Source organism: Jaculus jaculus, chromosome 15 (assembly GCF_020740685.1).
Source record: "Jaculus jaculus isolate mJacJac1 chromosome 15, mJacJac1.mat.Y.cur, whole genome shotgun sequence".
NCBI classification, from domain to species: Eukaryota; Metazoa; Chordata; class Mammalia; order Rodentia; family Dipodidae; genus Jaculus; species Jaculus jaculus.
This window is the reverse complement of record NC_059116.1, coordinates 47,774,261-47,788,322: the sequence shown is the minus strand read 5'-3', so window position 1 is coordinate 47,788,322 and position 14,062 is coordinate 47,774,261. Positions and strand designations below refer to the sequence as shown.

Sequence of the window (14,062 nt, the reverse complement as noted above, 5' to 3'; positions counted from 1 at the left end):
CTCTCTTGTTTAAGGTTGTGTGTGTGTGTGTGTGTGTGTGTGTGTGTGTGTGTGTGTCGTCTAGTTGTTTGAAGATGAAAGTTCCCAGTTCTCCCTGGCCCGGAAAGTCTCTGGAACGAGCAGGAAGGCGAGTGAAGCGGAGGTGAGGCGGGCGGGCGGCGGGGCGGAGAGCGAGCGCGGCTCCCGGGCGAAGCGGCGGCCCTTCGGCGGGGCCCCGCGGCCGGGCGGCCTCCCCCGCGACGCGGCGGGCCGGCCGCAGGTCTGCACAGCCCGGCTGGCCCTCGAGGACCACGGCGTCCGACAGCACTCGCGGGGAGACGGGATCGATGCTCAGTCTAAACTCTACAGAAGTACAGTCCTACAACATCTGGGATTTTTAGCAGTAACGCTAACTTCTATAAGGTTTTTTTTTTCCTTTTTTATTTTTTTTATTTTTTGCTTTCCTCTAATTTTATTTTCTTCTATGATATAGGTATTTTAAACTTTTCCTTTTAAAATTCTGTACAACTATTATGATTTTAAGAGGGGTAAGAGTTAGAAGCATTTACAGACTTTTCACAACCATTACCTTGGTTCCCCTCGTTTTCTCACACTTCATGGTTAATGACTTAATATCTTGGTCGCTTTCCCCAAATATCCATCAATCTGTTCACCTTAACAGCTCCATCCATACATATAATACAGAAAACCATAGGAAAGTGTCCTAGACTTCAATGAGAGTAATCAAAGCGCCTCTCAAAGTATCAAAGAACTATTATCTTGCTGTTTTAAAAGCATTGAAGCATTATTTTTTGTGTTTTTTTTGTTTTTTTTTTGTTTTTAAATTTTTTTATTACATTTTTTTCATAGAATCGCCCTAAGCTGTTTCAAGAACAGCCAGGAGGCAGGAAGGAGGTAGGTCTCCATTCTGCCTCTATCTGACAGAGCTACACGTCTGCAATAAAAAGTTTGGTCCTTTGGTCCCTAAATAGCTAAAGGAATGACAGATAGAGAGGCTCAGTGGCAGCCTCCCAGCCGCCCCGCTGGGGACCAGGCCCCGCCAAGCCGCTCCGTGCCCCGCCTGCCTCAGGCGCCCACAGGCTGGAAAAGCCCAGGGTCGGCAGCAGCAGCGATCTCCTCCCAGTGCCCAGCCTTTCAGCTTCCCCATCTGGGCACGCTGTTTTGTTTTAAAGTTGCCTTTTTGTATTTGCTTGTTTTTGTTTCATTTTTCTTCTTCGTCGTCATCATCTTCTTTTATGTCACTTGTATTTTTCCCCCAAACACGTGCCCTCTGAAACTCCATTTACGCTCTACTTTCCTTGAAGAAATGTTATAATCACACAGAGTGTCTGGAGTCTTCAGCTTGATTGGTATTGGCTGATATGTCAAAGGTGTCATCCAACAGTTCTCATTTATAAATAGAGAGAGAGAGAGAGGTTTGTTTTTTAATGTAGCCCGTTCAGCATCCTGCCCTAAAATGAAGAAAATCAGGGTTGATTAAACCAAAGGTGAATACACAAAGTACATCCAAACATCAATAGGAGCCTGCCTCAGGGGAGGATGGGAGCTCTGGGGGATGGCAGGAGGGAAGGAAGAGAGACCAGTATGAGAATTAGTCACGATCATGATACAGTCAAAAGAAATTTGTTCTTCTAGTCAGAGTGAGGAACCACTGGGTGATCCAGTGGGGATGGTTGGAGCTGGGGTTTAGTTGTCGGAAGAGAGTTCTCGACTTGGCTTCCTTTAGAAGGGCTCTGGGTTGAGGAACTTCTAGATCTAAGGGAAGAATTTGGGACTGTGGGATATGAATTTGTAATTCAACTTGGCCCTAAGGGATCTAGCCCAGATACTATATGTATACAGAAGCCTAGCAAACCAGATAGCAAAAATGTAGCAGAACAGGCCACTCCTCCCAGGCTTGAGGAAAAGACCGAATTGTGACTAAAATTTCGCCAAACCCCTGCCCATTTTCCAGCCAACCATTTCTTCCTGAGGTCAGTAATTATTTGCGAGGCTGTGTATACATATGTATATCTGGATATATGTGTAGAATATATTCACCTGCACATATGTGGATATACATGGATATGTGTGTATGTGTGTACATCTGTGCACACACATATGCACATGCATAATATTTTTCTCATACATGCGAGGGAATTTAGAGGAAATTCAGAACTTCCAGGGAATGTGGGAGAACCTAAAATAGGTCAGAACAGATTTAATTGTCAAATAAAATTAACCCAGACAGTTCTTGATTTTGTTTCCAATAGTGACTTTTTGTTTTGCTTTTAAGGAAAAAAATCATGATCTGACTAGAATCAAAAGGCAAATGCTTAATCATTGTGAATTAACAAATGAGACTCATCTCCATTCTAGCAAGCAGCTTCCACTTATACATGGGGGTGACTGGTTACATCAAGAGAGTTAGAACTGCAAAGCCCCCAGTTGAGGGGACAACGTCATGCGTATATCAATCCATGCTGGCAGGTTTTTCACACTGTTGATTCAACAAACAGCAAACCGTACACAGCAGTCTAAACAATTACAACACCAAATAAAATAATAAGAAAATTAAAAAAACACTTGTCAAGGACCCTTTTTCAGTTGTAAACAAAAAAAAAATGCATTTTGCTTTTGTCACTACTATTTCTTCCAGACCAACCAAAAATACCCTCCCATGTCCCCAGGACCCCAACCCCTCCCCACATTGAATTTAGCAGAAGTGGCTACAATACAAACCTTAAAATTGTTACCAGGCTCTCTTTCAGAGGCCTTTGGCTTTGGACTGTAGTTTTTTGGTTAAGAATTTTTTTAAATCATTTTGTTATTGTAGAGATTTTGGTTTTGGTTTTCATTTTTCCTTTTAAGGTGAGATTTAAAATACCCTAACTGGAAAAAAGACCAGACCTAGGAAAGTGTCAATTGAAAAAGGCCCCCAAATTTCTAAAAAAAAAAAAAATTAAATCACAATATTTTCAAGTGCAAGTAAATCAACCACGCATATTTTTAAGATGTTTTCCTTATTTTTTAAGAAAAAAAGATTTATACAGTTAAATGATCCCATGTTTTATAATTCAGGAATTCATCTTTATTTTTACTAATTTTTTGTTCTTTTATTTTGTTTTTTTTTTTCTCTATGTGACATCTAGAGAAGCATTAAAAAATAAAAAAATAAAAAAACGCTGAACAAGAAAAAACCAAACAACAGAAAGGAAAACCACTGCAAGCACCAAGAACGAAACGATAATGAGCACAGCAAAAAGATCGTGGCAGCACAAAGGTCAAGAGATGCACGTGTGATCATGACTGGCCAATCATCAACGGGTACGACATCCAAGAAAAACGCTCCAATCACAGCACCTCCACGAAACTTGACGGCAAGTGTCATGCAACCGATTCTTAGCCTTGTTACATGACGCCATCATGTCACACTGTGAACTTTGAGTTGATTTGAACTTACGGATGGGGGACTTTTCTCCACTCTCATGTGATTACGTGAACTTTATTCCTAGCTCAGCGCGAGACTGTGGTGGATTTGACTGGCCCTGGTTGGGTTGTTGGAATTTGGTTGAATGACAAAAGAAGAAAAGATTTATATATATATATTTATATATGTAGAGAGAGAGAGAGGACAAGAGAGTGTGGGCAGGGGAAGGGGCAGGCAGGGACAGGGCAGGTAGGGTTGGTGGTGTGGGGAGGGCAGGAGGAGGGTTGAGAGGAAAGAAAGGGGAGGAAGAAATTAAAACAAAATTAAAAGGGAAAATATTTATACAGCACCAGACCACAGCATCAGTGGAAAAGCATGGATGAGAAAACAGCAGTCAAATCATAAGGGAACTGAAAACAACCCAAAAGATGGAGGAAGCCAGCAGACAGACAACATGAACACGTCAACGCACACACATACACGCTCACAGCTGTTTATGCAGACACATGGTACACTGTGAACAGGAGCAGAACCTCACAGGGGCCCCTAGAGGCACCCATCATGCATTGGGAAGAGGAGGGGGCACAAGCAGTTTGGTGAGGGTGCCAGAAAAAATCAGCCCCTCACACCACCGTGGCCAGCACGCTAGACCGGGGAGCAAGCTCTCTGTAAGGCCCTGGATCCTCCCCGCCCAGTTGCAGAGCTCTCTTTACCTCCCTGCTTTCTGTGGCTCCACCTGACACCTGCAGAGGGAGCCACTGGGGTGCCCAACTAACTGTGGGCAAGGGTGAGTGGCATCACTGAGGCTTTAGCCACCACAGGCTTGGGCATCAACTTGGACCTCCCACCTGTGGATTCCACCTTGGCCTCCACGTTAGGGAAGGGTGTCCCTAGTGGGCAGCAGCACTGTGGTGCTCACACCTCTTTCCTCAGAAACTCTGGGAAATGAACATGTCTGGTTTCTAACATCAGTGTTCTTGGAATTCTATACACACATGGGCACTGCTGATTTCATTTCATGGTCACCTCACACCCTTTGATTTGCTCACCAGGTGGCCAAACTGAGGTTGCCTCTGTGCCCTGCCCTTAGATGGGTCTGTGACTCATAAAGGACCACATGGAAGGCTTCGGGGTACAGTCTCCTGAGGGCAAGATGGTAGCTTTATAGCTCTAGACCCTGTTGCTCCTCACTTTGGCTCTGATGACCCCTCTCTTCCCCACTCTCTACCTGCTGGTTCCTCTGCACAGCAAGCAGCTTTCCAGACTGTCTCTCAGCTGGGGCCCTGATACATTGTCTCTGTTGCTGGAAGCCTACTGGCTAAGAACGGTCTCTTTGTTGGCACCATCAGGCTGCTCAGCTTTGAGTTGTCTTCCACTCCACTTCCTGAGACACTCTAAGATCTGGGGTCCCCAGCTCCAACCCCCCCAATAGCTGTCTGTGAGCTTGCTCCCTAGCCCTTGCTCTTCTGCACCACTCAGTCCTGTGCCAGGGCCTCCACATCCCAGCTTTGTCTGCTGCCTTTCCAACTCTCCAGGCCACTGAGGGCAATGTGCTTCCACTCTTGCTTTGGCTTCCACTGATAAGTGGAAAGGAAGGCTGGGATCTCAGTGTGACCATGGTAAGCTTTGCCATCCCACCACCAAGGGGTGTTTCTCCTTGGAGCTCACATGTGGCCTCCAGCTTAGCCTTCCCCATGTCACTTGCCAGGCAGCCACCTGCCTCCTGCTCCGCCTTCCCCCGAGCGCTCCAGGCCACTTGACCTTCCACCCACACTTTCCAACAGTGGCTCACTCAGCCCATGACCGTCACATGCCCACCATACCCTGACTGTCACTCTATTTCTAGTCTTCACAGGAGCGCCTAGACCCCCTATGCCTGGTTGGAGGGTTATCTTGACATGAGAAGAGGCCTGACAGATAAGGAGAACATTTCCATCCATTGTGACCCTGTGACTGTCCCTCCTCACTAACTCCAGGGTCTGGCAGACACTCTTTCCTTCTCACTGTTTGCTCCTCTGTCCCCTGGCTTCAGTCCAGCTATCTCCACCTGGCACTACCCTTGGCATGAGGACTCAGACCTGACTACACATGGCCTGTCTTCTCAAAGCTCCATGAAGGATCTCTCATACACATGCTCATCTCATACACACCTGGGTGCCAGACAACCCAGCCTCCCGTGCATGCAGCCCCACCGAGGGCCTCCCAGAACATAACTGCGGGTCTCTGACCAGTATAGGGAAGCTGAGGTCAGGTCTGGGATTCTCCTGACCTGACCATACAGAACCAAGTCAGATACCAGGTGCTAAAACAGTTGGCTGGTAGCTCCAGCCTGGCTCTGCCCAGGCCAGGCCTGAGCAGTGGTGTCTGCAGAGCTCACAGCAGAGTGAGCAGGCAAAGCCCAGGGCACAAGACCCTACGGGACTTGCATTCTCTTGGTCCCACCGTCCTCTGTGGCCCAGTGTGTGCTAGCCAATGTGGTGGCAGGATAGGGGATGCGTGGGTCTATCTCTGAATTGGGAAGGGCTGTGGTAGTTGTTTTCCTTCTGCTGGCTGTGTACCTTCCACATCCACATTTTTGCTTACTCTTTCTGCCTTTGTTTCCTCCCTTCCTTTTCTGGTAAGGATTTCATAGAGAATTCTCATCTTGATACAGGACAAGAAGCCCAAAGCACCCAGGGTCAGCAAGGGTGACAGGAGGAGCCTTGCTGACCCCAACCTCAGCCCCACCCCAGCGGAGCCTCAGTCTGAGAAGCCCATGACCACCCAACCTGGGCCTGTCTTTTCCAGCCTTGGCCTTGGAGCACCACCAAGCCACTGCAAAGTGACCAATCAACTGGCCCTGAGGTCACACAGCCCCAGCTCAAACCTCCCTATCCTGAGCATGTTTGACTCCTGCTCGTGCCTATCATGTATAAACACTCCCCAGTGGCCTGTAACGCAGCACACTTTCTGTTGCTTTTGTGTATATGTGTGCTATGCCCTCCCATTGGCCCTCATCTGCTTTGAAAAGCCTGTCTTCTCTTAGAACTTCCTGCTATTACAGCCCCAATAGCTTTGGCTGGGGAGGAGCAGGCGGCATTTGCTAAGTGCCATTAAGTGAAAACTAAAAGTCAATTTTATCAAAGGAGCTACATCCCATCATAGTCGTTAAAGTCTGCCTCATCCAGGGGAAATAGGCAGCTGTCCCCAAAAGTGAGGCATCATGACATGTGCCCTCTGGAATTCAGGACACTGTAGGGTTGGGGTGAGGCCAGAGGTTTCTTATTTCCCTGTTTGACAGGAATGAGGCTTCAAAGTTTGGTTCTACCATTGACATGACAAGAGGAAGTCATGTCATCGTGTGCTCCAGGTCTGTAAAGTGGGAAGGTTGCCACTTGCACCTGACAGAGGGTTGCAGGTAGGTAGTTACCTGTTCCCACTGTAGCCTGGCAAGTACTTTGCAAAGGTCCGTGGTTCTCATATTTCTGGCTTTGGCATTCTCTACTGGAAGAACTCCTCCCAGTCTTCTACCCCACCTCTGAGTGCCAATTCTGTCTACCCTGCGGGTTAATCTTTACCCTGTGTCTGGAACCACACACCTACCTTCCTCAGCCCTTTATGTAGGATTCTCTCACCTTACTCTTGTTTGGCTATGAGGCTAGGGCAGAAGAGTTGCTATCAAAAACACCCAGTTTCCTCCAGACCTCTGAGACTATAACCCCAGCACAAGTACCCTCTCCAATCCTGGAATGGATATGCCAGAACCCCCAGATGGCAGAACTATTCTTACTTAAGGAAGTGTTCTGTATTCAGAAGTGCTTTGTGACTAAGCCATTCCTCTCCTATGAAAGTGCACCCACCTGCTGGCTGCCTCCTAGGATTTGTGAGCAGAGTTGAAGCTCACAATGTGACCCACTTGTCTTTGTATTCCCAGGCCTGAGCTCAGTGCCCGACATGGAAGATGCTTAAACTGAACCAACACAAGTAGCTGCATCTGCACATGAGCCAGAAATGGGCAGGAATGAGGAATGAGAGTCAAGTTTTGCCCTTCTAGGCTACAGAGTTTTGGCTCAAACCTCTCCAGAGGGAAGTGACCCCTGCTTCCAGCACGTGAACTCTGCTGCTCTAGGAAGGGCCTTCTGCTGGTGTACAATTAGGCTAGGGCAGGGTTGAGGTTGGAGGGGAGGCTGGGAAACTGGAGAGTCCCATACTCCTGACCGTGGCCCACCATTTGAGTTGAATCTTTCTCACTAACCTGCTCTCCCACTCCCTAGAGTCAAGGCCTAGGAGTCACTCTACGCTCCTCCTTTCCTCACATCCTTCTGATTCATCAGGAACCATGCCCCAGGCCCCTTCAAACCATATCGAGGCGTTCACTCCTTTACTCCACACTGCCCGCTATTGCCCTGGACTCAGCTGAGTAAAGCTCATCACTCACAGCTTTGGCCCCCATAACCTAGAATGCAGGCTAACCCAGCCCTGTCCTGCAGACCTCTTAGCCAGGAAGCACAGTCTATACAGTGGTTTGCAGGGCCCAAGCAGGTGGTCCTCCTCATCCTCAAGTCTCGCCATTTTCACTCCAAGCTCAGCCCCATGATGCTCTTTGGACAAGCTGTCCTTGCCCTTAGGGAAGCCACTCAGTCCTAAATGGCTCTCCATTCACTGCCTTCTCAAGTCTGTTCACGTGTCAGTAGTGATGCTGGCCTGCAATGCTGACTACATGGTTTCAACGTAGCCACAATTCCTACACACCTGCCGGCACTTCTCAACCTGGTGTGTGTCTCCTTTTCAGTCTTGGCCACTGTGGTGTCTCAAGCCCCTAAGTCCCCAAGGCACAGAACTGCTAAACAAAACAAGTGCAGTGGGCAGCCTGAGCAAGGAGAGCCCAAACATGGCCTTTATTTCTGGTCTGTGACTAGGGTAAAGACCATAGGGATGGACAGCACCAGGAGAACCAGATACGGTAGACGTGATGGTCTGGACCCACCCCCCCAACTCACATTCTCGTTCATATTCATATTTTCTCTCCCTTTCTTTCTCTCTGTCCCCCCTTCCTTAGCAAGCTCTGCCCTGGAGAATGCTGGTCTGAAAGGTGAGTGACTGACTTCCCCCAGCTGCAAGGCAGGACCTCGGAGGACCCAGTTTGTACAGTCGTGATGGGACCCCCACTCAGTCTAGAAGGGCTCCCAGCAGTATACCTTCTCCTGTCCCCAGCTTCGGTCTCCTGCTTTGTTTCCTGCTCGAGATCTTTTTTGAGGTAGGGCCTCGCTCTAGCCCAGGCTAAACTGGAATTCACTATGTAATCTCAGGGTGGCCTTGAACTCATGGTGATCCCCCTACCTCTGAGTGCTGGAATTAAAGGCGTGCATCACCAGGCCCACCTCAAGATCTTTTGAAAGGTCCTGACCGGGTCAGGGGCAGCAGTAGGGATGAAGGGTCATGACCTGAGCCTGCCAGCACACTCCATGCAGACCTAGGCAGGGGAAAGCCTGCGAATGAGGGAGAAGGCTTTGGCCTGCAGCTTACCTCTCTCTGGGACCTGAGCCTGCCATCTGCCCACCCAGGGTCTCTGGCCAACAGGAATACCTGGCCCGGGACTCCCTGCCCTCACCTTCCAGGAGTTCCCTCACTCTTCTGCCTCTCTTGGCTTGGCAGTACAAGGGACGCCCATGCCTATTTCTGCTTAAATGGCTGAGCCTGGCGCATCGGGTCCAAGGCATAAGTGGGTTCGGACCCAGGGAGGCCCGAGAAGGCGGCGGGTCCGTCCATTGTTGCCCCTTTCCAAGCCTCCCGACCCGTACCCCGGCCGCCCACGGTTACCTGTGCGAGTCCTGGTCTCCCCCGGGGGACGCTCCCGCCGGCGTTCAGTACGGGCGATTGGCGTCTTTGGGCCGCTTCAGCTGCACCTTGAGCCTCTTCATGCCGATCTGGAAGCCGTTCATGGCCTGGATGGCGGTCTGCGCGCTGGCCGGGTTGTCGAAGCTCACGAAGCCTGGCGAGACACGAGGGACGAGGGCCTGGGTTTCCACGGGGCCGCTCCGGGCGGGGAGGGCGGGAGGGGAGAAGTGGGCGGGGCGGGGCTCGAGGCTCCTCCCCGGGCCCCCCGCCCCGCCCGCCCGCCCGCCCGCCGCAGCCGGCTCCGCGGCGCCGCTCGCCGGCTCCCCCAGGCGCCCGCGGCCGGCGGGCTCGGAGACGCCCGCCCCCCACCCGGCCGGCCCGCCCCCTCGGCCCTCTCCGCGGGCGGGAGAGGGCGGACACACCTGCGGGCGGAGGAGCTTATTGGACACTGTCCTCCCTGACAGGAGGGGGCCTGGCAGCGGGAGGGCACGGGGTGCCGGCCTGGGGAGAGAGAGCAGTGCGAGGGCCCGGGAGGGGAGGGAGGCGCCGCGGAGAACGCCGCCGCTGCGCGCCGGGGCCCTCCGCCGACTCCCCCTGCCAGGCTCCCGCCCCCCACGACCGGGGTGCACCCAGACCGACCCCCTCACCCACCGCCTCGCCCCCAGGGGCGGCCGGAGCCCCTTTCCACGCGCGGGGAGCTCCAAGCCCCGGGAGCAGATGGCCGCGCCCCGCGGAGACCTTCCCCAGGAGGCCTGTAACCACGAGGTTGGCAGACAGGGAGCCTGTGCCACGAGCCTCCTGTGAACCCGGAATCGCGGACGCGTCCTGCACTCCTTCACTCCTCCCGACACCCCAAATAGATCAGATCGCTCCCGTCTCAACAGGCGGCTCCTAGACGGAGTCGTCCTTTGGGAACTCAACGCATTTCCTCATACAGACGCTTTAGAGCAGATGTCCCTTACTGTGGTCCAGTAGGCTAAGAGCCAGACCCCGGAGGCAAAACAGGGAATATTAAAAAAAAAAAAAAAAAAAAAAAAAAAAAAAAAAAAGTTCTCCAGTAAATAAGCCTTCATAACTTTGTTTCATCTCTAGCACCTGCTTGAATTTATTCGATCTCAGAGGCCTTTCTTCTGCCTGTAAAATATATGAAACCTAACTCGATGAGATGCCCGGGCTATTCCCAGAACATGCACTGTTCCCCCATGGCCATTAGGTAAGAGATGACAGTGTAGCCAGGCCAGAGCAGGTGTGAAACAGAAGCTATTTGCCGGTGGTACCTCTGGCTGCCTGTTACTCAACAGGTTCAAGCAGCCACGCACTATCAGACTGGGGAGAGTGTATGTGCATGTTTCAGTTTTCATGTGTGCACACACAGGTGCATGCATAGTTGGTCAATCAGGCCCACAGCTACAAAACTAACATCTATATCAATGTATACAACCAAGTGAACAGGGAAGATGTAGGATTGTCATCCACAGTCGATCATTAGCCTCCGGTCCCCCATCCACTGCTGCCCATTCCCCTCCACTGACCTATCTATGTGTCTGATGACTAAGGTCAAGTGCTCAGCACACCAAAGCAGTCTCCACAGCGTGTGTATCTGTTTATAGTGCCCTCCCTCGAGCTATTCCCACCTGACTATGGGTGACATGCAGCACCCTCACTCCTCCACTCCCACACTGGCACCTCTGGCACTGACTACCTGGACATCTGGGCCTCGTGGCTCTCTTTGAAGGAAAGAAAGGGAGCGAAGCAAGAGAAGAGGGAGAAAGACAGAAGGAGTGGTGGGTTCTGTCTAGGGCCGACTTAAAGGGAGCCACACCATTGGGAGAGGAGAGCATGAAGTTTGTAGTGGGGAAGATGACCAGCTTCCTGGAAGAATTGAGAAGTCTCCGGAAGCCTTGGAGCTGGGTGTGCTTTTGGGCTAACAGGTATTTCTTTTCCTCTTCCAGCTTTCTCAACTGACTCACAGTCAGGGCAGGAAGCACCTTCTGCAGACTGGGGCGCCCTGTGGACGGTGCTCTGGCACTGTGCCCCATGTTCACAACTGCCAAGACACTCTCCTCACCTCTCCTCTCCTCTTCTCCTGTCCTCTCTCCCCTCCCCTCCCCTCCTCTTCTCCTCTCCTTTCCACCTCTCCTCTCCTCTCCTCTCCTCTCCTCCCCTCCCCTCTTCTCTCCTCCCCTCCCCTTCTCTCTTCTTTTGTCCTCCTCTCTTGTCCTCCTCTCTTCCTCTCCTCTCCAAGTCCTCTGTCCCATGCTCATCCCACCCTCAAGAAGTCCTTGCCTCCCAAACGCTGGGTAAGGCCTTCCAGATAGGATCCCCTCCAACTCCCACCTTAGTCCTTTTGAGGAAGGAAACATCTGTACTATACTAGCCTCATGAAGACGTCTAGAAATTCTGCTTAGACAGTAAGGTAGCCTTTGAGGACTACCTGCTAGCACGGGACAATGCTCACTTATAGCAGTCCTGCTTTTCATAGCAAAAGGGTTGTGGCACTTCCACAGGGTCTGCTCTCACCGCACAGACCCTCCACATATCCCTGAGTGGTGTGTGCCCCATCCCACTGGATAAATGAGAACATGGAGGCTCACAGTGTTCAAGGACTTGCCTATGAGTAAGCACTGGAGCTAGGTCTGGTGCAACAGGTCTCAGGGAGAGAGGCCAAAGGCTGTGCTACTGGGTAAGCGGGGAACCCAGTGGCTTAAGGAGCAGCAGCAGACTGGGCCAGCACTGCAGGAGCCTGTCTTAGCATTCAAGCTTGAGAGGAGAAGAAAGTGGGTGCTTGTGTACAGATTTGCTCTCCAGAAGCAGGACACAGTGGACTGAGGCTTATGCAGGCAGCTCTTGGGCAGATTCTGAGGAAATGACTTTGAAAACCAGGTTGTGCCCAATGTGCCCAGATGAGATGCACCAATATGCCCAGATGAGATGCGGCTAGAGGAAAAGTCTGGCTGAGGTCCGAGGTCCCAGCACTTTTGGGTTCCCAGCAGTTTTCCTCTTCCTCATGTAACATTTGTGACTTCGAGCAAATGAACCAATTTCCGGCTTGTGTTTACATTCATCTCCATGCATAAGGAAAAACACCTGTCAATTAGGGGTTGGGAACACCCCTGTCTTTTTTTTTTTTTTTTCCTTGTCTTTAGATATCCAAAGAGAATAAGTAAGTGAGACAACTCGATGTCACTGGAGAACCCATGGATTTCCTGTAGCAGCTACCAGAGAAACAGGGCCACGACCTTGATTACTTTAGGGAACACATCCGAATCCTCAAGCCCTTCATGACTGCAAACTGGAGACTCCTCAGAATGTGCTTCCTGGTGCTTCTCTTCTCGGCTCCTGCTCCCCTTTACCACCTTCCCCACCCCCCAGCTATGACCTGGGGTCCCAACCATCAAGGCTCCCATTCTCTTCACACACCCAGAATCTGCAAGTTAACCCGGAGGCTCTGGAAGACTCAACTCCTAAGAGGTCTGGGTCTTTCTGGACAAGGATGTCCAACCAAAGGTGAATTTCAAATCAGCAGAGAGCACTTTTTCAGTACATCCCCAATATTACTCAAACACAGAGCATGCAATGTTTTTAAGACATTTACTTAAAAAGCATCATTTGCTTGTGTGAAATTCAGATTCCATCCTGTACTCTACTGACTACCAGACTCCTGCATCCTTCTTAGTGTCCCTCTCCAATGTGCTACCTGCCACCAGGCCAGGTGTCTGAGACTTGTACTCTGTGCTACCGTCTTTTACACCCTGCCACACCAAGCGAAGCTTCCTCACAGGATGGCCAAAACTCTGCACAGACCTCCCTCACCACTACTGTGAGCCCTCTTTTCTCTCAGAAGCCTGGCTTTCTGTCCCTGGCTTCATGCACCCCAGCCCCACGCTTCAGCCCATTCTGTCCTTCCTCTGTCTCACTGCTTCATTGCTTGGTGCCTGGAAGAGCTCACTGCTGTCACATAGCTGAGGTTTCCATCTGAGCTCAGAACTTAGGCGTTCTGAGGGCAGGGACCGATCTCTTACTCACTCCTCAACAATGCCCAGCTCTGGTGACCTGAGAGGTGTAAAGGGAGAGGGGAAAGGAGTCACTGCATGGCATGAGGGGAACAAGATGCAGGGTTGGTAGAGGAAAGGTGGCAGGACAGAGGTGGAGAGAAGGCAAAGGGACAGGTGGGATAGGGTCTCCTCTGGCTGACTGTCACCCTAGGATCACCCAGGACTTAGGCGAGACACTCTGAGCTTGAGAGACGAGAGGCTGCTATGGTTAGAGATATCTAGGCTCTGTATGGTTTCCCTTCCACCCAAGCCAAATGTGGCTCCTTCCCTTTCTTGATGGACTAGAACTGGGATTCAGGGCTGGGAGAGGTCACCTATTTCTTAGAGGTGAGAGCCAGGTGGGGTGGGTAGGGAAAGCCAAGAAGCCAAAAGAATAGAACAGAGAAGAAGGCTAAGAGAAGAAAAGGAGGCTGGCCCCAGGGAGCCTTGTGAAGGAGCAGTGAGATTCTGGCGGACACTGTGAGTCGATGGGCGTGGCCCTTGTCCTAGGTGAAGCTGACTGGCTGCTTATCTTTCCCCACCAAAGCTTTTACTTTGGTTAGACGCCCGATCCACAAACACTTGCGAGGAGATGACATTACCGAAAGGGAGGAACATCTGCATCAGTTCAGCGTCCCCAAGCTCCTGGGGCAGATGGTAGATGAACAGGTTACAGCCCTCGGGCCCTGCGGTGAGGGGGGGGCGGGGAGGAGGGATGGCGGGTTGGGGAAAGAGAGAGACAGAGGAGAGGTGAGCGAGTTAGGCAGCGCAGCGGGGAGGGAGGGGCAAGGTTAGGAGAAGG

At 51.2% G+C, this 14,062-nt stretch overlaps 1 protein-coding gene across 44 annotated transcripts in view; it reads right to left on the bottom strand.

Moving 5' to 3' along the window:
* Nucleotides 1-351: 351 nt before the first annotated feature.
* Nucleotides 352-14,062, bottom strand: part of Celf4 (CUGBP Elav-like family member 4) — a 286,218-nt gene continuing 272,507 nt past the window's right edge. For 13 of the 44 annotated variants that reach the window (XM_045135338.1, XM_045135340.1, XM_045135343.1 and 10 more), the window contains exons 11-15: nt 13,863-13,946; nt 9,649-9,727; nt 9,209-9,380; nt 3,443-3,527; nt 352-1,451 (exon numbers count right to left, since the gene is read on the bottom strand). In XM_045135338.1, coding sequence (XP_044991273.1) covers nt 3,474-3,527; nt 9,209-9,380; nt 9,649-9,727; nt 13,863-13,946 — 389 coding nt within the window. In that variant the 3' untranslated portion in view covers nt 352-1,451; nt 3,443-3,473. Of the gene's footprint in view, nt 1,452-3,442; nt 3,528-9,208; nt 9,381-9,648; nt 9,728-13,862; nt 13,947-14,062 lie in introns of those variants that run through there. The other 31 variants (XM_012950739.2, XM_012950740.2, XM_045135361.1 and 28 more) reach the window with 4 other exon arrangements.